Source organism: Cotesia glomerata, linkage group LG4 (genome assembly GCF_020080835.1).
Source record: "Cotesia glomerata isolate CgM1 linkage group LG4, MPM_Cglom_v2.3, whole genome shotgun sequence".
Classification (NCBI taxonomy): domain Eukaryota; kingdom Metazoa; phylum Arthropoda; class Insecta; order Hymenoptera; family Braconidae; genus Cotesia; species Cotesia glomerata.
In genome coordinates, this window is record NC_058161.1 from 5,984,629 (window position 1) to 6,012,451 (window position 27,823).

Consider the following 27,823-nt stretch of genomic DNA (forward strand, 5'->3'; position numbering starts at 1 on the left):
ATTTACAATAAAATTTTTTTTAATTTCCGAAAATGATAAACAATTATATCGGTAACTTGGATTTTTAATTTTTTATTTTGTATCTTTAAAGAAAAATTTTTTTCCTAATAGTCTTATGAACGTGGACTTGGCGCGACTTTTTTACAGTGAAACTGTTTTTGTTCGGATTTTAGTATTTTTTGTAATTATAATGAAAATTTACAATCGGTACCAACTTAAATCTCGTGTTGACTGCATTTTTTACTGCAAACTATCCCCTTGAAGCTACAGTTTATGTAGATGTAATTCCAGTGCACCCTGGCGGCCGTAAATGTAAGCTGTGAATTACTTTTTTTAACTGTAGTTACTTATCTATAGGAGGATTACTACACATTTTTATTTTATCTAGTCTGTGGCGCTGACCTTTCTCCATAAAAAAAAAGTCAGGATCGAAATTTGTGAGCGAGCTATAGTATGTGCTGATAAAATTTAATAATTTCAAGTAAATAAATTGTTATAAGTGAATATAATTAATTAATACGGTGAAGTAAATTATGAATTACTGTTATGATAAACAAATTGGATAAAAAAAGTACCGTAGAATTAAATAAAATTTCGCAGCCTCAAAAAACCGTTCTGCTTACAGTAAACACAGTCGGTAGTCTGGCGCTCCGTTTACAACGGATTTGAACGGAACTTGGCGCCAGATTCTACCGAATCTGTGGATATATTGCGACAAAAATTTAATTAGATTTAAGTTATGTAGTTAATTAAACTTTTGTTGAATTAATAAATTCTCAATTATCAAAGAATATGAAATATAAATCAAGGTAATCTGCAAATATTTTTTCTAACTCGGTCATACATGAAAATGGAGAATATTTTCCTATTTTTTGTGGAATTAAACGGGTCCCAAACCCAAAGGAAAAGCAAATATAAAGTATTAATTTTAAACTTGAGATGTAATGGAGTTTTGTAGCCCGGCTAATCTTAAGCTAAGTGAAAATGGACACTGCGGTTCGCCACGTGCACCCGTCGACGTGCACGAGTGTTCCAGATATTAATTTTGAGGTGATAGAGGATTTGCGGATCTAATACTCGGTCTTTTGTACCCGGAAAATCTTATAACCGAATAGAATGTCTCACTTGGGGGAAAGAGAGATCGGACTAACCTATATTTGATCTTGCGTTTATCTCTTAACCGTTGTATATAAAATAATTGAAAAAAAAAACACCTCAGCAACCGGAACGTAAGTAAATTTCTCATTGTTTGAGAAATAAAAAAATCTTAGAAAAAATGTTTTACAATAAAACAATGAAATTTCAAGCATAATTTTAATAAATTTGTCAGAAATTAAAGATTATGTTATTGCTATTTTTAAGCAGAATTAATATTATTTATGAAAATCTTAGGATCAGATCGAACTCAAAATATAAGAGTTCATCAATTTTATGAATATCGTCAATTTTAAAGCAAAATTTGAATATTTTTGTACACATTAAAATAGTAGAACGAATTAGTATGATAAATTGGATTATATCTAGTGAAGACGATCATTTGATTGTTTTAAAAGGCAAAATGTATATACGTTAAACATGAATCTCATCAGTTTTTTAGCTAAATTTGGATTTCTTGAGCATTTTATCTGATGCGAAAACTCTTGAGACATTTGAATGTTCAGTCAACTGAAAAAAAATTTGGAAATGGAACAAAAAATAATCTCGAATCTAGAATAATACATGGGTGTTAAAAAAAAAAAGTGAAATTCACTTTAGTACAATCGATATAGCTGGTTATAGCGGGATTCTCATTGCGATTGACATTGAATCATTTTCTTCTGGTGACATGATTTTCCGTGCAGCACTCGACGACGAACGAGGGACTTTTTCATCGTAATGGGGTAACATTATAGGTATAGGTTTTTTTTTGTTTTTTCTTTTTTTTTTCAGACGCTCATTCTTTCTGTACTCCTCTCTTTCACTTGATCCCTAGCTCTAACCGTTATTTCACAGTGCAATAAAACTCGTGCTGGAAATGAAACTGAACTGTGAGGGAGTGAAGAGAGATAGGTTAAAAGTGTGAGGGCTGTTCGGAGGATTCCTTTCTCGCACCATTTTACCAGCTTTATCAATAGCTCTTTCTCCTTTAGATGTATAGATATATATAAATAAATGTATCCACTTTAGTACTATACTTCTTGTCGGACCTTTTTTACTCTTTTATTCTTATTCTATTCTTATTGCTACGCGTAAGTACGTGCTACATCGATCTCTCGAGGACTTTGATAAATTGTCTGACCGAACATCGACGAAAGTACCAATGTACGTTTTTTGCTTAATTATTATAGTTTTAATTCTGTATGAAAATACATATTTGATCGTTGATTGTTTAGTTAAAAATTAAAAAATTTTTTTTTAATTTTGATAAATATTAAAAACTAAAAAAATGAAAGACTTGTTTGAGGAAAATTAAATTTTTGACGAGACAAATTTTTATTAATTCTATTCAATTAATTAATGAAAAAATTTCATTTTTTAGCTTAATTATTTCATTTTACTCACCCGAATTAATGACTAGATAAAGCATTCTAATAATTAATTCATTTTAGGATTCTTTAGTGATCATATGATACACGTCCAAAAATCAATATATAGCCATTTATGGCTATTTTTTATAACTGATCATTTTTTGTGTAATTATTTAACAAAAATTGGCTCAGTAGTTGATTAAACTGAAAACTAATGACAGATAAGCTTCTTAAGAGCGTCATAACTGATTTTATATATCGAAATAGGATTAAATATGACCATATCTGCCCGTTTATAGTTTTTTGACCAGATTTAGTGTTAAAAATCTCCGATAGAAGGCGCATAATCGCTAAAGTGTTTCCTTTCAAGTGAGTTAAGTTTGAGGTTTTAACTTTTAAAATAAAAACCATTTTTTGATGCTCTTAAGAAGCTTATCTGTCATTAGTTTTTGGATACGAGCCAATTGATCCGCGGACAATGATCATTGTTTTTGTGTGTGTTTATTCGACATTAGACCAACACATAAACTTGTTACTGTATTGTGCCCTTCTATCATGGTTTTTGTGAATCAGTTATCGTGGACAATCATATCAAGTCATATATATGGTATCATAAGGCCAGTTTGCATATTAGAACAAATATGATGATCATTACAAATTTTCGGACAAAACTATTCAAGGTCATACTATTTAATTTTCTCACTAGATCATATTCAAAATGTCTAATATAATTTTGTACTAAACTATTAGTTAAACATTTATTCCTTAAATATTATGAAATCTCATTACATACCAAAACTTGAATCTCAAAAACGACATTTGCATTCAGGGCATAACACATTTTATTTGGTGTTTAATTCTCAAACATATAACTCATTAATCCATCAAGAGTAATCTCAAATAATGCCTGTCGTCTCAGTTCGCATCTGCGATACTGTCTCTCGAGGCTTCTCTAGGTAACGATCTGTCGCACCATCACATTATCACATGTAGAATGCGAAGGGGAAGACTTAGCCCGGAGTTTCAGGTTCCCCTAAAGACAATAGCCCGGCATGAAATGTCGCATACACATTGACATATACCCACACATATATCCACATATGTTCAATCTATATATGAATGTATGTATATAGATTCAAACTAGATCAACGCAATAATATATACTCGCAGGTGCACTCAGCCCCAATAATATATCGTCCTAACAATCGGTAGCAACCCTCGACGTACGTACACATTTGAGCTTATGCGTCATCGGAAATTGTGGATCCGCTTTAGAGAATGATTGACCCAACACAGGATTTCTGGTCTCTCTCACTCTCGGCGATTATAATACGAAATTCGGTGGATATTTGAGGAACCAAGCAACATCCTCATCATCATTATTATTATTATTATGATCATCAATGGTTTCTCATTATTCGGGGTTCAGTATTGCCCGTGACTGTGCAGACACGAACATTGTTGGCGAACAACGTGGTGACATTATTACTTGAGACAGTGCAATAGATTCTTAGCGGTACTAAACGTGTCGTCAGATCGATTCACACCGGGACATCAATGTGAATTCTGCGGCAAGTTAACGTTTCTAACGTTACCACAAACGACCTTTAATGTTCACTCGGCACGATTGCTATTTCCCCTCCCTTTCAAGGACCTCACCTTACCTTCCTCATGCCCATTTAGCTTCCAAGAAAATGAAAACTCCCCATCGAGTTTCCTTCTATTCAAGTACAGAAGCACAGAAAACAAGATTTTACTCAACTTTACTGTATTGTAACAAAGTACAGCTAGAGCTTCTTCTTAATCTCCTCGATGTCTTCTTTGGTGGTATTCAAGCTGTACACGACATTATTCCAATGAAACCTTTAACTTTCGTCTTCCTTCATTTCAGTCTCATCTCCCTCAAAGTTTCTTCATTTTCAATAAAATTTTAAAGCTTTAGCGGGTTAATAAATTTTGTTTATTTCTTCCTTTTTATGCTTTTTTAAAGTTTTATTAATTTTATTATATTTCTTACTTCCGAAGTTAAGTTTAAAGGATGAGTTGAGGATTTTGTAGAAGAATTATTCACTTTTAATAAAAATATTAAATTTATTGAATTATAACATCTAGTAAATTTCTTTTTTTTCATTAATTATAGTCATAGGAATATTAGTTCCAAGTTCGTCAAAGTTGATATTATTCCTATTGTAGTGATAATCTTTGCATACTCAATCATTTATTCATAAAGGTACATTCGATTTACTCAGAAGATTTTAAGCTTAAACCCACTAAAATTACCGCATTTACTTCAATTAATTATTGAATTACTCCTCAATATTTAATGGTACACTAATGGTTAGGTACTATCATTTTGAACGATAATTGACGTGAAGCATCTACTGTGTCTCTGGATTTAATTTCTTATTATGTTATTACATTCTGCGCTATAGAAAATTACAGTTTCAAATTTTTAATTTTATAAAATTAATGGGATTATGATTTTTTTTAATTCTATTAATTTTGTTATATTTCTTGCTTGCGAGGTTACACAGAAAAAAATTTTTCATCATTGTGTGGATCAAAGTGTAAAATATTTAACACTTTGCTTTGTTGATTCAACACAATTGTTAGTGTTATTCGATGAGTGGGTTTAATTTTTTTAATTTTATCCCAATAAGCCTTACAAAAAACAATGTTGTAAAACTGTAAATAATATTTTTATAAAATTAACAAAATTATATAAAAATGTTTGAATAATTAAAGATATAATAGAAGTAACAGTAGCCCAAGCGTGTCTGACATGATATCATACAAGACTACTGCTACTGCTTGGACTATGTGGCTTAATTCTGTCGAGCATCGATTTTACATAATGTCTAAGTCACAGAGGCAGTAAACTTGCGGTGAGATCACGTACCGATTAATCGCAATGGTCATGGGCTACGGCTATCTGAAGTACTATATCCTAAATGGTATTGCCATTGAATCGATACCTATTATGTTGGTCAAATGATGCAAGGGATGTAAGACAATATTGCGCCACCAACCTAGCTAGCTAATAATTGAAAGTAACTATTCCGTTTGAAATGAATTATACCGTTCATTTAAGTTCGTGTAGCAGCAATAAATTATTTTACGAGTAAACATGAAGGTCTTATAGTACATATAGAATATATATAGAACACATAGAAGCCTGACAGATGTCTGTACCTACTCCCGGATGTCATCAGACTTGAGTGTTTTCTCGATTGGCTAAGGCGACAAAATAAAAGTCAAGAATAAACTGGCCGAGGCGTAGATGTGTGGCCAATCGCCGACAGACTAGACCAACACAGAGAATAAGGGGTAAAGAAGGGTTAAATGATTAAACGATGTCCTTCGGTATCCGAGCACACATGCTACACATCCCTTTTTATTTCTGTCAATTCCTCGGATAAAAAAGTTTCACTCATATTTTGACGAGATCATTTTTTTTTAAACGAAAAAATTATCTGAAAAATTTACAAGTTTGAAAAAATTGAGCTTGCTGAAAGAATCTTGTTAATTTGTATCTCATGTTTGTCAATTAGAAGTATCAGTGATCCCCGCGGAAAATTTGTCAATCTCAATGTCTAGGTAGTATACTCTTTCATATGTATTAATGGTTGTCGCGGGCTTGATTTATTGTATGAGAAAAAGATATTTATACACGTCGAGTGGGCTGACAAATTGCAGATGTCACGTCAATGGACAGCCTGCGACGATCTGCTGAATTATATTCAAACACTCGATCTTTCAGCTGACACCTGAAGTATCATATATACATAATTTTACTCTACATCGCACGGACATATACTTTATATTTATTGGACTTTTTCTTTCGGTTCTGATAGCTCGTTAATGTAATTCGTTTTAATGATATCAAACAGGTGAAAGGATTCGTTGCATTATTAACGAGTTAATTGCAGTGCTACAAAGTGTGCACAAAGTGATCATGTTAATTAATGCAATTATCTTTGTGCTTTCAATTATATTGATTTTATACCCGCAGATAAAATTAATTATTTACATTGAAATTATATTGTTCAGATATTTTATTAGTGTAAAATTTGAAAAACTTTCTTGTATTTTTATAAGCGACAACATATTTATTTTTCCGAAAGTGGACAAATTCTACTTTTTATTAATGTAAAGAACCTTACACGGAAAAAAGTAAACTGTAATATTCACTCGGATTCCGGTTAATTTTTATAGTTTCAAACAGTAAAGCGGACATCGGGGTAGCAAAACTATAAATATTACAGAACTTGATGTAGAAAGTATAAAACCCACAATTTATAATTTAATATCCAAAATAAGTGATTAGTAGCAGTCACTATAGTAAATAACGACTCTTTTATCTTAAAAAATTACAGTTTCAAACAGTAAAAATTGTCATTTCAATATATAGTAGATATTATGAGGAGAAGGGGAACTCAGATGAAAGAGAAGGGGGTCTCACTCTGGGAGAATTTAGCATTTGAAACAGTAAAAATTATACTTTTAAAATATACATTTTACTAGTCCAAACAAGTTAATAATTACAGTTTGATTTTTAGCATTGCGTTTAAAATTTACCATTTTACTTTGTAAATATTGACGTTGCTTGTATTAGAAATTTACTAACTTTATTTTATACTTTTTACAAATCGTAAGGTCATTTTTTAGGTACGAAATGATAAATATCAAAGTCTGAATTCTTAATTATTATACTTTAACATTTTAGACATTTACATAGCGAATATTACTGTTTGAAATAGTATTTTCTTCCATTTAAAGAATAAATTGTAGCGTTTAAATGATAAATATTACATAGTGATTATTAAAATCACGATTTTACTGTTTGAAATAGTAATTTTTAGCAGTTGATCATTACTTGTTATAAATCGACTGTTATTTATTACAGTTTACTTTTTTCCGTGTAGACTGTTGATGGTTAAGTAATTTTCATCGCAAGGTTGACGTAATACATAAATATGAACTAAAATAATGAAATTCTTAGGTAGTATATTCTCGACACGACAAAAATCAAAGAGTAGTAAAATTTAAAGAGAAAAGTGTCTTTGTTGTGTAAAAGGTATTCTCGTAAATATGTGCCACACGTGCTGAGAAAATTGTGAGGAGAAAACAGAAGGGTATCGTGAATTCCATACGAACAGATTCACTTCTCTTCTCTTCTTCTATTCTTTTATCTCACTAATACTTACACTGACATTTACTCACACACATATATGTATAAAGGTAAAACTGTATAGTTATACACAAGCAAGCAGTGTACTTGACTATATCCAGAACGAGGACTATTCGACCGTTGAGAACATTTCAACAATGTGCTTTAAAGCACTTTGATAATGCTCTTTGATATTTGGATTCACCTCTACTCAAGACTATCCCTCGTCATACCATTATCGTTTCGTGTTTTCCAACTTGGAAAATTCAAAGTTAACTCAGCTCTTCATTATCATAATGCGCTATAAAATGTCGTCAATAAAAAATAAACAGCAGTAACAACAGCAACAACAACTGATTTTAAGAACAAAGAATTATTATAATTCAAACAATTATAACTTAAGACATTCTCGAGTTTAAAAGTTTCTCTGCTATGTACTTTGTGCTTTGCAGTAAGGACTTTATTATAGAATAAAGGAAAAAGTATTAATGAAAAGGCTCTTTAATAAAATATTTAAGAAGAATAAAATCCGAGAAAATAGTAAAACTCTGTTATATTATATATTCTCTCTTAAGTTGTACAGTTTAAGAGCATCCATCCGGAATTCTTTACTTTTAAATAACCATCAAGATTTCAATAGTTCAGACCCTCTTCTCTCACCTTTGTGTCGTTCTTTCCAGAATTAATTAGCGAAGTCTATATAATAATGAATAGAATTAAGAGAATACCGTATATATAATACTGTATACTGTATATATAATACCAGTATATATAATACTGTAGAGCAACATTCACTTTGCAATTTTCATTTCTTGTTGCTGTGTGTTTTCCCAACCAACTTTCAGAGGAAATTTAATTTTGTCTTCAACTTTGACATCTTTCTTAATGTTTTATTGTAACAAATTTCAATAGAATACAAGTGAATTTAATGAACAAATAACACCGAATTGAAAGAACATTAACGAGTTATATGCACTTTGAATTTTAAATAATTAATATTATTGTTGTAGGTGGACGAATGAAAGATTTTGTGAATTTTGTATATTAATAGATTCAATTATTAATTATTGATTATAAATCCTTATTAACAGTAAAAAAAATAGGAAAATGTATGAAAATGAATTAAAAATGGGGCCTATAACGATTGAAGAAAAAATAAATTAAAAATTATCAAAAATTGAAAAAAAAATTTCAGAAGTTTTAAAAATAATAGTAGTTTATGATGAAAAATAAAAAACAATTACAATATGCACTCGCTTTGAAAAAAAAATTTTAAGTTCAAAACTCAAAAATAATTTTTTTCGGTTTTTTTCAATGCAAATAATTCTTTCGAAAATAATTTGAACTTGATTGCAATGAATCTTGACAAGATCTTGTCTCTTGGCCTTTTCACCCTAAAAGTCACGACGGCTATTTGAGGTCGAGTTCGAAGAAATAGAGACAATGAAGCTAGTTGGTGGCACAACGGGAAAATAACTTAGAGGATTGAGATAGAAAGAAGACAACCCAGTGAGGTTAACGTGTACGGTGTATATGGATAAAGTATTATACAGTGAAAGCCGACTGTAGGTGGAAGCTCAAGTCGAAATAGAAGTAGAAATAGAAATGGGAAAGGCTAGAGAGAAACAGGGAGAGGGTGTGGGGATGACCCGGACTAGCGAGCTGAGATAACGAAATATATATGTTGAGATGAACATGGAGAAATAGGAAGCTCCTTAGAGCTATATCGTTCTACTATTTGTATAAATTCTATGCACTGCCGTGACGAAAGTACCACAATCTTCCTACTAATACATAAGAAATGAATCCTCGCAATAAGCATACTACACAATAAGCTGCATTAGATATGTATTGTTGTATATGTTTACATGTTTGTATATGTTTATATGTTTGTATATGTTCTACGGTGTGTTTGTATTGTTTCGGGTTCTGTTGGTATTTGTGCTCACGTGAGCGACGCGAAAATAATAGGCAATAGAAACAATACCGAGTAAACCAACCAAGGACATTGTTCCTACTCATGGACATCATGACATTGTGAGATTTATTTTTGCACCCCTTACTTGAGCGCCATTTTGTGGAGCTTCATTGGAAGTGTTGATATAGGTGAGGCCACTTTTTTTTATTAAAAATTTTGTATTTAGCAAGTGAATGAAAAAAGCGTGATTGAAAAAGGTTTGTATGGATATTGAAAGATTAAAATGTAATATTTTGGATTAAAATACTAAAAACTCGAATAAATATTTTATAAATCAACATCAGACTAAAAAAAAATTATTTTATTCAAGAAAAATATTATCTTCAAAATTTTTCATTTGTTTCAAGATATTCAGTTCAAATTCATTCAAAATATTAACGACACGGAGAGAAATTTATAGGAACCTTTTCAAAAATTATGGGAATGGTTCCTATAATATTATGGGAATAATCTCTATATTATTAAAGGAATGTTTCCTATAATATTATAGGAATGGTTCCTATAATATTATAGGAATGGTTTCTATAATATTATAGGAATGGTTCCTATACTATTAAAGGAATTGTTCCTATAATATAATGGGAATGACGCACATAATAATAGAAAAATGTTTATGTTCATAATAATGAAGCAATCACTTCAAAAATATAAAATAATTATTATACACTTTTTTGCTAATAAATTTTTTTTTGTAAATAAAAATTAATCTTTCACGAGAGTGAAAAAATTTCTTTTTCATAATTTTTATTCACGTGTGTACTTAATCTTGAATTGTTTATTCCAACTCAGTTATTATTGTGTTAGATAATATTAAAAAATATTGTAGCAATTCTAAAGTTTCTCTAATAAAAGGGATATTTTCTCACTATACAATTAGAGGAGCAAAACAATATGGAAATTCATTGTTTATTTTTACAATTTCATTTTATTTTTAAAATAAATTATTTATTTACAATAAACACGTTGAATATTTATTAAATCCATCTTTTGTAACTTTTATTGTTTATATGATCAATATTACTTACTTTACATATTTCAAATGATGTTATTGGGAAGCAAGTAAAATTATCGAAATTACTAATAATTTCAAATGCTTCAAAGTGGTCATCGAAGTCACAAATAATCTGAGTTGTAATGATAAAAATCTCAATATTATTACACATCATCACTATAATATTATGGGAATCATGCCGATATTAAAGTTATAATCATAGGTATCGTTCCTATAATTATAGGAACCATTCCCATAATTATAGTAACATTTCCCAAAAATTATGGGTACAACTCCCATAATTTAAGTAATCGCTCCTAAAATGGTATAGAAAAACATTTCATTAAAATTAAAGGAATGATTTCCATATTTTTCTCTCCGTGTAGCAAATTAAAAAACTATTAAGGAAAAATTCGCTTTTCAAAAATTTTTACTATTTTCCAACAGGATGGTCGATATTTTACCAAAATATTTATACAAAAAAAATAGATAATATATAGAAACTAAACCAGTAATTTTTCATAAAAAATTTAATTCATTGATCTAAAATTTTTTATAACGTCTATGGGAGTATAAATAACAGTTCTGAGGCGTTCACGCTAGAGGCGTGCAATGATTTTCCTTTTTTTTTAATATAAATCCATACGCAAGTTAGAATAACAAGTGATGAAGAGGCCTTTGGTATCTTGGTACCATCAATACAAGCAAAGCACGTAAATAAAGACTAAGAGACTAAAACCCCGGAATGACAGATGTGTATCTAGGAAAAGAATTTGCTCCAGCGATATTTGTTCAATGTATCTTTAATACATATCAAGATTATGCGTTTTTTCGTTTTACATTAAGAATATGAGTTTCTTTGAATGTGAATGTAAATAAGGAACTCGACATATATACCGTTCGTTTGTCTATAATACCTCGGTATTTACTGATCTAACACGAGAAAAATGGAGTTGAAAACTCATACACTTGCGGTGCACATTGCTCTCAACTCTGTACAGAATAATGGCAAATAAAACCTACTTTTTTCTCGCTTCAATTCTCTCACGTTTTCTTATATTCCTACACTTTTATATATTTATATATGTTATACGTGTAAGTAAGTACTTGGAAAGTTTCAAGAATCCGAATTTCACAGCTGGAGAATTTTACCAAAAGTAAATGCTCCTGAAAAGTGTTTTCGAAGAATTAACCCAATAAAAAAATGACATTATTTGAGTATCAGCAAATATAACGTTCACTAAAAAATTTTAAGTTGTTTTATATGGTTGATTGATTAAATTAAATAACTAAATAAAATAAAATAAAATAAAGTACATCTTAACGATCAGAGTGGAACAAAATATTTTCAGTATTATTTGTCTTCGTAAAACAATGTTTTGATGAATATATTTTTTGAGTATGTTGAGAAATGAAAATCAATTCCTCCATTGAAGCGTAATTGAGCTAAACAAACTTTCTGTCGAAACAAATAAATTCGAATGTTTATTTTTCATTATTTTAATTTACGTAAATAAAATAACGTTGAGTAATAACAAAATTTGCAGTCGTCGATATAACAAATATTTACTTTAAATTAATATCTATTAGCAGAAAAATGTTTTTTAAAATTTGAACTAAAAAAATTTCTTTGTATAAAACAAATATCATATTGTTAAAAAATAATTTATGGAAAAATAATTATAAAAAAATTTTTTTACGAGACCGTTGAAAATTTTTCAGTGATAAAGTTTATTATTATTATTATTATTATTATTATTATTTATATTTAAGGTGGTATTATGTTGATACTCTAGCCTTTCACGGGGTATTACAAAAACGATTCGCCAGTAGGGTAAATTCAGCCGCAACGACAATTCAACAAAGTTCTCTTGTGCTTTAAAGAGAAAACAGTCCTTATACGTCTTATACGAAGTTCTAACAGCTTCTAAAAGACGTTTTACTCTGTAATTTGAATACTTTAGATCTGTATACTATATACTATACATATATATGAAGATAACTAAGGTATAACTTTTGCTGTGAGTATCGTGGGTACCGCAGCCACACGTTTATAAAATCACACGAATTTATTCTAAGTTGTACGAGCAAAGCGGACTAATAGTCAGGCTTTAAACTCCGAAAACTACCTCCAGTTCATACAAATACTCAAGCTAAAATAAATAATTATTAAGTGATTAAGGTAAGACTACGATTATACTTTTGTTATTTTCACGACTAGCTTAAAAACTCCCGATTTATTTCATTTGCGGAGTTTTATTTCATCACGGTACTCAGACTGATGAACGTGAAAACTCACTCTTAACTTTTACAATATACAATTTCATAAAATAAATTATTTAAAAAATGTATAAATTAATTTCGACGAAATAATGATTATTATAATTAACCAAATTTAGGAATCATCATCCTTATCATTATTATTATTATTATTATTTATTAAATATAAATTATTAAATTCGAAGGCTGAATTTTACTGCTGTGAATTTTCACATAAATTCGTGGGATTTATATTTATATTATGTATGTTGTTCTAGATTCCAGAATTTCTATATTGAAATTTAATGAACACATTCACACACAAATTTCTCTACCCTCATGAATTTTAATTTATACCTTCATATTTTAATTTCCATTATTATTATCATTTAGTTATTTATTTTCGATGCTTCTCTAAGCTCGGAATTATAATATAATGCGACAAAGTTAAATAAAAATGAATCGCACACCCTATGAAACGTTAATAAATATTTATTTAATAATTTCATAACAAAGCCCAAAGATTATTACGGTGATTGGAGATTTTCCATCCGATGTACTGAAAAATAAATCAAAAGTAACTGGGATTGTTCGATAGACTAACCATATTTATTGAAAGAGCGACAATCTATTGCAGAACCAATACTCAACGAATTCAATACGAGGTCTTGAGTTTCTATATCTCATGTCTGCAAGGTTGCCGCCGACTGTGAACAGAAAGTCCCTACCCTACCTTACCCCTTGACTTCTGGCTCCTGCTCATACCCATACCACAGAATCAGTATGTGTAACCACGAAAGAGTCTCCAGACACTCTTTCACTCTATCTCCACGGTATAGACTGTAGACTTGAAACTTCTGGCCCCCTTTTCAATCCCACAAAATTGATGTCTACACATCTCCAGACGATATTGTATCGCCAGTTCTTCAGTTCCATTTCTGTTCCAACGTTCTCTACGGTGATACTTGAACTTCTTTTCAAATACCAATAATACATTTTTATTATTTATCTGACACATTTTTTTACTTTTCTCGTTGATCAAAACCAAAGGTTATTATCAATTAAGTATCAAGTACACAGTGGAAAGATTTTCGTTCAATCCAACGCTTAACGAAAGTTTTTATACTTTACACGAAGGCAAAAAATTTTTTTACTGTAAATGTTTTTTATGATGTACGATTCAGTCACTATACAATGATCCATTTAAATTCTCTTAACTTAATGAGCAATTGAAGTACTTGACTTGACATTCAGCAAATAAATAGTCTCCCTTCAAAGGGTAATGTATTGATCGCTTTAAATCACTCTTAGTCCGCTGATTATCTTAATGCTTCTGAAGGCATTGCTTTAACACGATTACTGTTTAATTATGCGTTGCCAAAGCGCCAAGAAGTAATTATCGTGTAGTAATTTTGTAACTAAATTATTTAACTCTCAATAAAAGAGCTAACTAATCGATAAAGTTTTAATTTGATTTCGCTAAAAATTGAGCTAATGTTAAGAGTCTAGGTCATAATTAATTTAAAAAAAAATGTATTTATTCATTCTCCAGTGAACAAGATAAGAACTAATAAATACTATGACACAAATTGAAATAAATTAAAAACAAAAACATCAGTGAACAATGATCGGATTCCAATGTGTTTAATGGACTAACTAATAGACAAAGAAGGTAATCCATGCGGATTTATAACAGTGAGATGAACAATCTTGAATAAAACTTCAGTAAATCTGATTGAAACAAAGTTCGAAACGTGAAACAGAAATGTATAACAGAACGTAACAATGAGTACAAGATTATATATATATATATATATATATATATATAAATCTATTAGTCATTGTCTCAGTGAGGCGTCAGTTTGCTAGAGTTGTTTTGCAAAATGAATTTCACCATTGTCAAGAAGTTGCCAAGAGTACTGGGTTAAAGAAAAGGCGACATTAGATTAAAGGAACACATTTATAAATAAGCATACATGCATGCATTAGTGCAAAGTGCATAGTGTAGTTTGATAAGGTAGCATGAAGCACTACTACATCAACATGATAGTGTCGCAAGAAATCGTAAGTTGTAAGTTGTATAAGTTGTAAGGGAAAATGGATGATGTATTATTATTATTATTATTATATATATCTAGATTGGAGCGTATCTCAACCGATCAATCTAATTATTCTATACAAGTACTTGCGCACAATAGCTCGAGATCTATACTTATACAATAAATTGTCACGTCACTAGAAACTGACTCTTTGAGCAGCTCGTCATTGATATAACTGCAGAGAGTATCGAGTATTGAGTATCTAGTATTGAATTCCAAGGTGTCGGATAACGAGGAAGAAAATAATTCGACGGTAAGCGACTCGATAAAAATCGATAACAAATCTCACGGGGTGGAGGTATGCTTGGAAGTTCTCACGAGGGAGCTTCTGAAAGATACACAACGTCGCTCTTCAGCAATATGTTACTGATACAAACAAGCCAAACCCTACGTCCTCGTTTTAACACGACGGTTAAAAGAACTGAGGGACATGTATATAGTAATTTTTCGCGAATAGAACGAATGAACGAACAAATAACTATAACCATCCGGGGAGTCGGCTCAACTAATCTGGCAACCCTGTCCTCCGTGAGGAGTTTCATTTCCTTTGGGAGCCATTTTACAACGGCTGTCATTTTCATTTCCAATGACCCTCTGGAGATGTTTACTCCGATGTTTTATTTTTAGATGCCCATTGTCCTATATTATATTGTTTTGATATTTATTATTTTCTTGTTACCTTTATTTGGGAATAAGCTATGAAACTATAACATACTCCTGCTGTTGAATATATATGAATTGGAAATCTAAACTGTGCATATCTTTAATTCTTATTATTATTCATTAAAAAAAAAAAAAAACACAATTTTTACGATGTAAATAAATGTGGGAAGAACTCATTGTTGTTCCAGAGTTTGTTATTTAAATGTTTTAAAAGGATTATTTTCGTTGATATTTTCTTATTCAGAAAAAAAAAAATTAACTTGAATCAAGTAAATAATTTTGAAGAACTTCATCTTCTTGATTTGAGTACAAAAACTTTTAAACTAAGAAATTTTTCTTGGTATAAGTAAATTTTATTTGATTCAAGAATTTTTCTCTTGATTCAAGTTGATTTTTTTTTTTCAGTGTAACAGTGATTTATCATAAAATTAATGTTTATTATTTTAAAATTTGTTATAGAAAATGGGAACAGTTCACGGAGAAGAACTGCCTTATATTTTTGGAGCTCCGTTAGTTGACGGATTTGGATATTTTCGAAGATCTAATTACACCAAATCAGATATGATAATGTCTGAAAGTCTGATCCAAGCGTTCGCCAACTTTGTAAAGTCTGGGTGAGTTTATTTACTAATTAATTTTATAATTGACATATTTCAGAAGCCCAGCTATCTAAATATCTGAAAGTAATTTTATAATAGACAGCTCTGTTGTTCTATTATATGAGAGATTTTTAAAATTCATTTATAATGAAGATTTGAGATAAAGCTCTGCATATAGGCGCGCGTGCAATGCTAAAAACTGAAGAGACGTCGAATAAAAAAAAATCTGCATGAAAGTTCCATAAGAAAAAATATTCAAACTGTTCGCACAAACGATGGACTATTTTCCATATTCATGAATTCTGTACCAGCTTAACGCGCATGAGTTCTCGAATTATATTTATCACAAAAAAACATTTGAAGCTATCCAATTCTCAGCAATTCAGCGAAGTTTATTGTTAAAAATACTGTTACTTTATTTAAATAATACATATTGTTTGCTTTTTATAAAAATAATTCTCCAGGTGGTGAAATCGCGACGTTGATTGATTAAATTCAAGCGCAAATGCTTTATAGTCTCTAGAAACTCCAGTCCTCAGCTCTGGAATATAATTTATATTTTTTGATAAAAAAAACTTTATATTGAAATGAAATTTATTAAGAAAATATTTTGACATTTTTATTAGCTGCTGAATCAACATCTTCCATTGATTTGGAAAATTAAATATTAAAAAACTCTTTCTAAACTAAAATTAATTTAGTTTGCGTTTCTCAGTAATAAAAATCACTTGTCGCTTTGGAAACCCGTTCAAATATACACTCTCATGCTATCACAAGCTTATGCAAATTATATCCTGCTGAATAAATGTTGTTTCATAGTTAATTCCATCTCCAGTATTTATTTAAATATTTATATAGTCATTATTTTCTTTTATTTGTCAATAAACAGTTTATAATTTTCATGGAAAACAAATGAGTATATATTTTAAATTCAATTGGATAAAAAGTTTTCGCTTCATTCTAAATTGAATAATATAATTTTTCATTTTTCCTACAAATAGGCTCAGAAGTGTAAAAAAGATCATTTTTATTTTACAAATTAATACCTCAAACTTAATTCTCTTGTAAGGAGACGATTCAGCGATCATCCGTACTCTGTCGGAAGATTTTAATACTACAATAGGTCAAAAAATTATTCATGAGCATATATGATCGTACCAGCTCAAATCAGGATATACCAAGCCATAAATGGTCGTATCAAAAATTTTTTCCATGAATATCCAATAAGCCTCCAACCATTACATTCAATCTGAAACCAAACGTGTAACTAAAAAAGCATCCAAATAATGGTATCGAAATAATTACAATAATTGAACCCCTAACTCGGAGCTATTGTACTGGTACCGTTCGGAAAGTAGCAATCATAACTCTCGTCAGCTCGTTATTGTTCTCGAAACAACCTAGATCATCGGACACACAGGCGAGGAGGATACATATCTCTTATCAGCGCCGCCGCAGTGTCTCTATCTGCGCGTAAACACAAACGTGCTTACTGGGGGTTATCTAAGTGCAGCAATTGCCAGCAATTGACTTTTTGCCCTGGAAACGTGTACTGAGCATTACAGGTGGGCGTGTCTGAACAACCACAAAAGCAATTTTCTATACTCAGGCAATGAGTCTTCGCAGGGGTTACGAATAATACCTTCACCCCCTCTTCTTCACCTGGCAGAGCAAAGGCCAGCAACGACCTCCAACAATCCCGACAGAAAGTATAACTATTGCCATGAGATCACTAATAACACTAGCACATATACATAACCTAACAACGCACTTTATACACAACAGCAAAGCTTACGCTTCAACTTGAAGGTTTAGTTAGAAAGTTGGTATATAACTAGCTACCGTGGAAAGTTATTGGTGACATATGCGCGACCCTCGACCTTATACTGTGCCTAGACTCGCAAACGAACTACACAACTACCCTACCAGGAATAGAGGAATAGAACGAACAAACAGTTACCGCTTCCTCATTCCATGAATATGCAAAAGGCACCAGACGATATTTCAGTTACTACAACAGTCGTTCGCTCCGGGCGATATTCCGTTCTCCGGGTCAAATTTGCTTCGTCGATACACTCGAATTATACGGAGTTCGTATAGCTATACTCTCGAACTCTGACACACAATCAAATCATGTTTATGAGGAAGATGTAATGATATTGGATGCTACTGCTGCTACCAAGTGATGTTTACTCATTGATGACGAAAGCATAACAGAAGGCGAAATGAGGAACAGGATACCTTCAAGAATATTTCACTCTCTTGCTTGGCAAACTACCCGGGTCCAAGACACCGCGGACAGCTGCTGGGGATTAGAGAACTCAACCCCCAGTCATCTCGGGGGATCAGTCTCTAAGATCCTCCGTCGTCACGTACTGATCGCTTCTGAGGTGATAGCTGACAACTTTATCTTATTCTGGCCATTCTTTACACTTATTCCGTTGACTTGATTATATTCTTCCGTGGAAAAATTTTCTATGGCCAATTTTCATACTAGAGTATGTATGAAAATAAAAAAAGTAATTTATTATAGTTTCTAAATTTTATCTGGAAATTTGTACGTCAATTAACATGTCCTGTCACACAAAAATTAGAGACGATTATTATTTTAGAACGTGACACCTTAAGCTTAATTTTTTAGTATTTTACTTATAGTTTTTTCCCGACTTTTTAAATTACAACAGGCCATAGAGATATTAGGCCAAATCAGAAAATTTTTCGCGGGTTCGTTTGAATTCAGATGTAAAGAATATTTTTCTAAAATAAAAGAAAAAGATAGGATACCTATACGAGTTTTTAATTTCCTAAAGCAAATATGAAAATTTGTCGAGTAGATGGATAATGTCAACATTAAATGACAAGAGCAAAGAGACTAAACTACCTGACTGGAGATCAAAAAAGAAAAGATAGAAACAGGAAAAATGTGACAGCTTTCCTCTTTCTATTCTGTAGAATTTTTAAAAATTACCCGTTTGTCGACGGACAAATACGAATTTCATTGATTCGATGACGGAACTCGCTAAATGTCAATATCGTTAACGACATTACTTTTTTCCAATATTTTTTGGTCCTTGGGAAGTATAGATATATATATTCTCACATTGCAATTGCACATATATTTCTATATCTGTGTAATGAATGTATGGAGTATAAACGAGAGAAAGATGAGACTCGTGAAAAACTGATTTTTAATGTTTACCGCCCGAAATTTCATTTCATTTATTAAACTGAATAAAAAAAAAAGTGAATTCCGACAGATTCATATTTTTTTTTGATAAAAAATTTTTTTATCATTATTGCATGACTGTAATCGTAATATGAACGAAAATATATGTAGAATATATTTTTTAAAAGCAGAAAGACGTAATATTTTTTGTAATAATTATTTTGCACTTATTGGATTCATTTACATTGTGAATAAAGCGGCATGAAAATGTTGAAAAGTGTACAATGCGTTACAATGGTATTGAGTCTCACTTTTGTGGAATTTTTATTTTTTTATTATCATCATTATTATTGTTATTTTTTTTTTTTAGCAGGCACACCCACGTATTTTAATAACGACGCTTTTTATCTACATGCTCACAGAGAGAATATTCGAGTTACGAGCGTTGCAAACAGTAACTAAAATTCATTTTATTCTTGAAATATTCTCATTAGTACCGACAAAGAGACGGCAACTTTGTCGCTGCTTTACGTAAGTCATCTTTTTTTACTCACGTCTAGCGTAGTCAAACTTTTGTTGTCGGACGTTTCTCATATCGCGAACGCCTTTTACATTTCTACTTTAATTTTTTTTTATTTCTGTATATGTACCTGATGTTACGCGACCCGCGGTATCAATAGACATTCGTTATGATATCACGTGTGATATGATTTTTTTGCAACGAAGTTCATGAAAATTTACTGACAAAGGCAAATTCCGCTGAAACTATGGCAGGTCACATTACAATTGGGATTTTTGCCCGGGCACAACTGCCGGTATAAGTAAATTAATACAGAAAAGCAAATTTGAATAGCGGAAATCCATTTTTCACATTCCCAGTGGAAATAACAACTGTCTTATAAAAAAAATTTTAGTTTATTTTTGTATCGTATTATTTTTGTTCCAAACAATATATAAATTCTTTAACTAAATTTTTCCCTCAGGGGAAATGTAGTTTTCTGGTAATCGGTTTTTCATATATTAGCATTTTTTAACTTTTTAAGCTTGAATATAAATTGTTTGTTCTTTTTTATGGCAAAATTTTTCAACATCGTTACTGAAAAAAAAGCAATTATTTTTGTCATCTATCGTTTTATTTAATTCAAACGAAATTATTTCGAATTTTATTTTTACATTGATACAAAAATTTATTTGATTTTAGAGAAAAATTTTAAAGCAAGAAAATTATTTTTGAAAATTTATTTTTCGTAAATATAAAATAGAAAACTTGGGAACTATTTAATTCAACTATCACCTGATTTTTTTTAAACGAAAAATTGAAGAAGTAACATTTTGAAATTTAGAAAATAATTTTTCTCTAATTGTAAATTTTTTATCTTTTCTACAAAAAAAATATAGTTATAGAAAAATTGACGTCTTTAAAAAATGTTTTTTTTTTTTTATTGAAAAATTGTATGTAAGGCATAGTTAATTAAAGTGAACATTAACCCAAAACTTGAACAAAAAAATGTTTCTTGGTTTAAGTAAATTTTACTTAATTCAAAAATTATTCTGTTTGATTCAAAATAGTAAAATACTTAAAATCAATTTTTTTCGTTAAAAGTTTTTTTTCTAACCAAATTATTTCTTTTCTCAGCTTATAAACTTCAGACCAAATTTATAACCATGAATATCAATACAAAATTAAATCACCACATAAAAACGAAATCCCCAAATTTTTTGCCATGGAAAAAAGTAAACTCTAATATTCACTCGGATTCCGGTTACTTTTTACAGTTTCAAATTGTACAGCGGACATCAGGGTGGCAAAAATGTAAATATTACAAAACTTTATGTAGAAAGTATAAAAGCCACAATTTATAATTTAATATCGAAAATAAGTGATTAGTAGCGGTCACTATAGTAAATAACGACTCTCGCATGTTGAAAAATTATAGTTTCAAACACTAAAAATTGTCGTTTCAATGTGTAGTCTACACTATCATACCGAGTAACTTGTGACTATGACCATAGTAAATAACAACAGTGGTTTTATAAATTTTACAGTTTCAAACAGTAAAAATCGCCATTTTAATATGTATTTTATAATATCACGCCAAGTAATTTTTAACAATAATAATAGTAAATAACAACCCTGATTATTTAAATTTTATAGTTTTAAATATTATTTTCGGATATAATTTATTAAATTTGCTATCGGGATTAACAAAAAAATTAACAATAAAAAAAAACTATTGAAAAAAAATTTTTTTTTCATCCTGTCTTTTTCTTTTTTTTTTTTCGTTTTTTTTTTTTTTTTTTTTATTTTTGGAGTTTTTTAAAGTAGCTGGAGAAGGGATAAGGTTTCAATCACATCCTCATTCATTCATTTTGATGAAGTTTTACGCTTGCTTTAAAAATAAATTCAGAAAAATATTGCCCTAACCGAGATTCGAATAGTTCCCCTAACGCACGCGAGACTATCACCTAACCGCAACGCTATACGAACGTTGGAGAAACTTTTTTGAGTTTGATTAACCACGTATTACTGGCTATCTTGACAGTGTTAGTGTCTCGTGCCGAGTATACGTTGAAAATATGAAACATCTTCGTTTATATGTAAAAACTATTTACTGACAATAATTATATAAAAATTAATTAATTAATAATAATTATACTTATAATATTAATTATAATAAAAAACAATACCAATAATTTATTTTTAGAATTTAAATAAAAAAAAAACAAAGAGACTATTCTTTACACAGAAGGATTATTTCATTGGTGCGGTGATATTGATTAATAAAATTATTATGCGATGATGATTGTAATCTTTCTATGACTTGGAATATCTCAACAAAATATTATTAATAGTAATAATGATAACAATAATAATAATAATAATAATAATAATAATAATAATAATAATAATAATAATAATCATAATTATAATTATAATTACAATATATCGCGTACCTTAATGAAATGAGAAGTTTCACGTTTTACAATCAATTTAGAGACCAGTTATGAAATATATGATCTTATTTTATGAACTTATTAATATTTATTTTTAAAATTGTTTTCTTTAAAATTTTTCTTTTTAATTATGTACATTATGTTACAATATTTTCATCACTGGACAAAAATATTGAAATTAATCGAAAGAATCCTTATATTCATATCCAATAAATTAATCGCTTACATTTTGAGATATTTGTAGAGTAAATAATATGCGACTATTGAATCTGCAGAAATGTGTTTGAAGTAATAATTAAATGGAATTGTATAGTACTAAAATTTATAAGAATTTTTTAAATTAATTTTTAATTTTAAACTTTCATTAACTTTTTTTTCGTTGAGAATCAGTATAATTATTTTTAAATATTGAAAATAATTCCAGACTTATATTTATTTTTAATTTATATTATATATTTTATTATGTAAATTATTATCATGCTAAAAATAAATTTTAAATGGAAACTTTATTTAATTTAAATGTAAATAGTTCAATTATAATTAATATTTATTTATTAATATCTTATAAATTTAAATAAGATCAAACTGATTGATGTTGAACTGCACTGCTTCTGACTCTGAAGGGGGATTCTAAACAAAAAAATTAATTTCATAATAAAAAATCGGGTCATAGTTGCATAAATAAATATAAATACTTTGCATACCTCGATAGACTTTTGATTTTGAGGAAGTGAGGGTCCGTCAAAACTTTGCCCTTGATTTTCTAACTGATCAGGAAATGATGGCAACGATTGCGTAGTTACTTCAGTTACGGTAGTTAGAGAATGATACTGGAGCTCTTCATCCTCGAATTAAATGAAAGTAATTAATTGATCTGCAAAAAAAATGGCATTATCAAACATCCTTGAAGATAAGATAACAAATTAAGGAAGATGAGTATGAGGAAACAAATGAAATTTATTAAAATAAAAAAGGAAGCAACCTACAGCAACTTCTACATTCATATGATTTGAATCCCCGACTACCTTAGTTGCTTCAGGACATGAAATACCGAATGAATTAGGTGGTAAATCCATTTTTTTTTACTGTGAAAAGGATAGAATATTAGCAATAACATGTACGTAAAAATTTTAATAAATAATTTTAAATTAAAAAAAAATTTATCAAAACTATCACTTATTAAATCCGAGACATATTTAAATTCACTGACAAAATAAATTTATAAAGTACATGTACGTAGATATTAATAAATATATTAATGAGGATAATTTAGCTCTTAAAAAAATTTCATCTTGAATAGAAAAACTAATCCTTAGCTAACTAGATTTAATTTACAAAGATAAACTTTAAAAAAAAATAAAAGATGAAGAGGATACAACATAAACTTTAAAGTTTAATAAATTAAAAAGTAAATACATTCACACAACTTAATTATTTAAATAATTATAGAATGTGTATGATATATTAATAATGATATATGACATGTGAATAGTACATATCAATAACTTACCTTTCAATTATATTATATTTATTTTACATTAATTGTAACACATAAAACATCACAACATAATAACCCAACTTTATTTTCCGGTTGTCGGCGCTGTCCAACACGTGTTAAAAAAAATGCCATTCGGTCACACCCGAAATGGAAGGTAGATTTCATTGAATGAAATTCTTAATAGAATGACGTACATAAGTCGGCTGTACTACACATTGCCTAAAAAATGGTTCAATTGCACTCTTAAATCTGAAAAAATAACTAAAAATGGTCAAAATGTCAATTTTATATACGTCAAATTGAAGGCGATTTCATGAGCTTTCACATGAATTTATCAAAAATTAGCAATCTCTTTTCAATCGAAAGTTATACATCAATGAAGTCACCGAAAACATGATTTTCACTATTTTGATAATTTTGAGGAGCTACCATTTCTAAACTTATTAACGAATTTCTCTCATTTTATGGCTCATGCAAGCTAGTTATCCTAGGAATCTATATACTAAATTTCGTTAGGGTCTGTTAAGAATTCTCGATAGAATAACATTCATAAGTCGGTTGTACTACACATTACCTGAAAATGGTTTAGTTGCACTCTTAACTTTGATGAAATAACTAAAAATGGTCAAAATGTCAATGTTATATACGTTAAATTAAAGGTAATTTTATGAGCTATCACATGAATTTTTCAAAAATTAGCTATCTCTGTTCAATCAAAAGTTATACATCAATGAAGTGACCAAAGACGTGATTTTTACTATTTTGAAAATTTTAAATGGCCGCCATTTCTAAACTAATTGACCGATTTTGCTCATCTTTGAACTCGTTTAAGGTAATTACCCAAATAATATGTGTACCGAGTTTCATCTAAATCCGTTGAGAATTGTAGACACTATCGTGTCCACAAGCCGCGTTATATTACATATGTATATATATAAATATATAAACTTTTGAACCAATGCTAATTTTGAGCTTTACTCGACTACTTAAGAGATAAAATGACAAAATTCCGTGTGAATTCCGACACAAGGACCAATGCAATAGATAGATTTCTACGAAATCTACCTAAAAGTCATGCGCATTGGCGAAAAAGATAGTACATACTAATGCTCTGCAAGAGCATTAACTTTACAAATGAGGAGAAGGGGAAGGTCCCACACTTAGAGAATTTAACGTTTGAAACAGTAAAAATTCTACTTTTAAAATGTATATTTTACCCGTCCAAGCACATCAATAATTACAGTTTCATCTTTAGCGTGGCGTTTAAAATTTACCATTTTACTTTGTAAATATTGACGTTGCTTGTATAGAAATTTACTAACTGTTTATATTTTTTACATATCATACGATCATTTTTTACGTACGAAATGATAAATATCAAAGTCAAAGTTCTTAATTATTATACTTTAACATTTTCGACTTTCACATAGCGAATATTACTGTTTGAAATAGTATTTTGTAGCGTGTAAATAATAAATTGTAGCGTTTAAATGATAAATATTACATAGTGACTAGTAAAATCACGATTTTACTGTTTGAAATGGTAATTTTTATAAGTTGATTATTACTTATTACAACTCGACTATTATTTATTACAGTTTACTTTTTTCCGTGAATTAAAATCACATTTACCCGCGATTAATTGTCATGTAAATTCGAATCCCTCGTAAAAGGAATTATCACAGTGGGCTGCAAGAATTATGGGTCAGTTATCCAGCACGTCTAGTTAAACTTGACCGCATACTTGACCGTTTTCACGACAGTCTCTTTCCATTCACTCGAGTACTATTTTCCTGAACCTTCATCACACATGCATACACCCTTGTCTACAAATTAAATCCTCTGATGTGAGCTCACACACTGAAACCCTTCATATCACATCACATCGCTACATTCACAACACACACCTTTATCAGGAGCCCCACATAGTAAGTGAGATTAAGTTAAACAACTCCCGTCATAACAATACTTCAAAATTATTCAGCTAGTATTAATATTACACAACAATTACATAATACACCCGTCAGTAAAGAGCCTTAATAATTTTCAGTTACCGCGCCTAGATGTAATTATGATTAAAATTACTAATTAAATTACCATATTTAAAGTTTTCCCGTGAAATAAGGTAATACACCGGTGATGTAATTATGCTGGTGAGAAGTAATAATATGTATGTATATTTATAAAATAATATAATAGAATAAAATTTGTTTAAAACAAGTCAGCTTGTGCGTAATTTATCCCAACTTTAAATTACTACGAGTATAAGCTCTGTATATGTTAAATGTTGATAAATACATATGTAAATCCATCATATATCAAAATTTAACGAAACGAAAATACTTTTAGTTTAAAGTACAATCTAACTGGCTGACAGAAGTGCTAGTCCAAAGTTTTAACTGTAAATCGTGAGCTGCAAGCTCTATATTTATATATGGGTATATATGTACTAACTTTTCGTAAATTTCTATGTGGCTAATGTATACATACATATGTTGTGGATTCAACGGAGTTAAGAAAACCCGTTACACGTTTATTTATTGCCACCACAACTAACAGTTTTATATACGGGAGTTCTAGTGGACTTGGATAAATAAAGAAAAAAGAAAAAGAGGAAAAGTAAACAAAATAGAGAAGAGGGTTAACAGTAGAAAAAGAAACGGTGTATGGGGTATAGTGAGTATCTATGTGTACCAGAAAAAGTACGAACGAAGAATCAGTGACGTGTGACCGTGGTAACTCCATCGTTGGTTGTTTCAGTATCAACTTTTGTCTGTATTTATTTTTTGTAACTCTTTTTTTCTTTTACACTTCGCTGTACAGTGCTGCTCTAGTCTATGCTCATTCACTGACAGTAAATAAAATTCTGCTGAATTACAATGAGTTAATTGACGAGGCGCTGGCTGTATTGAAAATAACTTTTCTGGAATAATGTAAAGAAGCGATATTTTTTTTTTAGATTTTTTAGATTTAGTTTCAAGTTTGGTAATATAATACGAGTTAGTTTGTATTTATTTTTAAAGTTTTCTTATCTAAGTAGACATTTTTGTTTTCGATTTAATTCAATCGTATTTTAAATTTATGATATGAATAAAATTAAAATCATTGATTTAGAAAAAAAAAAAATTATTTACAAATTAAAGTTATTGGCTGTTTTATAAACTCTGAAATTATAATTCGGTTGTAAGAAAAAAATATTATTTCTTTATATTTTAAATAATTTGCGCACGCGCTAATAGTAACTTACGTCAGTAAGCCACAAAGGAGCAATTTTCCAACAACGTCGGTGTTGCAATATGAGCCTGAAATTTGTGGCGTAAATTCACATTTATTTTCGTAAATGCGTGTGACAAACTTCAAAGCGAAAAAAAATTTCAATTTATTGTCTTTTATAAATTTTTTTTTCTATCAATAGACAATTTTTATAAATTATCAATCATTAGATAACAAATAAATGATAATTGAAATTTTAGCGGAAATTAATTAAAATTAGCTTGATGAAAAGGTTAAGCATCGACATTGATAATCGGGCAATTATCATCGGGGTTTATGAGCGACAAGCTACAAGAGTAGTCTGATCGTTGAAACCTAACGAGATAGGGTTGAATCTTGACACTTGCAACAGGTAACTAAACTCAGTGGCTTAAGATCTGAGTTGTAGGTTGTAGGTTGTAGGTTGTAGGTTGTATGTATGCGTGAATGGTTAAGTGAGAAATGCAGACATGTAGTAGATGGCGAGGCTTGGGGTTCAGTAGTTGCGCGAGAAAGGTTTAGTGGGTACAAGCGAGATGGTGTAGCTTGTGTAATCGATCTCAGGTAATTCCAGGAAGCAAATTAAGTACGGCAATCTCGGTGAGGCGATAGAACGTGATTATTCTATTAAGGGGTGAATCGTGATGTTGAGGGAGCGAAAGCCTAGCTTCACCAAAGAAGAGAAG

The 27,823-nt window shown here is 29.9% G+C and overlaps 1 protein-coding gene across 1 annotated transcript in view; it reads left to right on the forward strand.

Annotated features, from left to right (window-relative positions):
• Nucleotides 1-27,823, forward strand: part of LOC123264344 (neuroligin-4, X-linked-like) — a 314,172-nt gene that overhangs the window by 236,337 nt on the left and 50,012 nt on the right. The window contains exon 8 of the mRNA XM_044727584.1: nt 16,127-16,281. Coding sequence (XP_044583519.1) covers nt 16,127-16,281 — 155 coding nt within the window. The remainder of the gene's footprint in view (nt 1-16,126; nt 16,282-27,823) is intronic.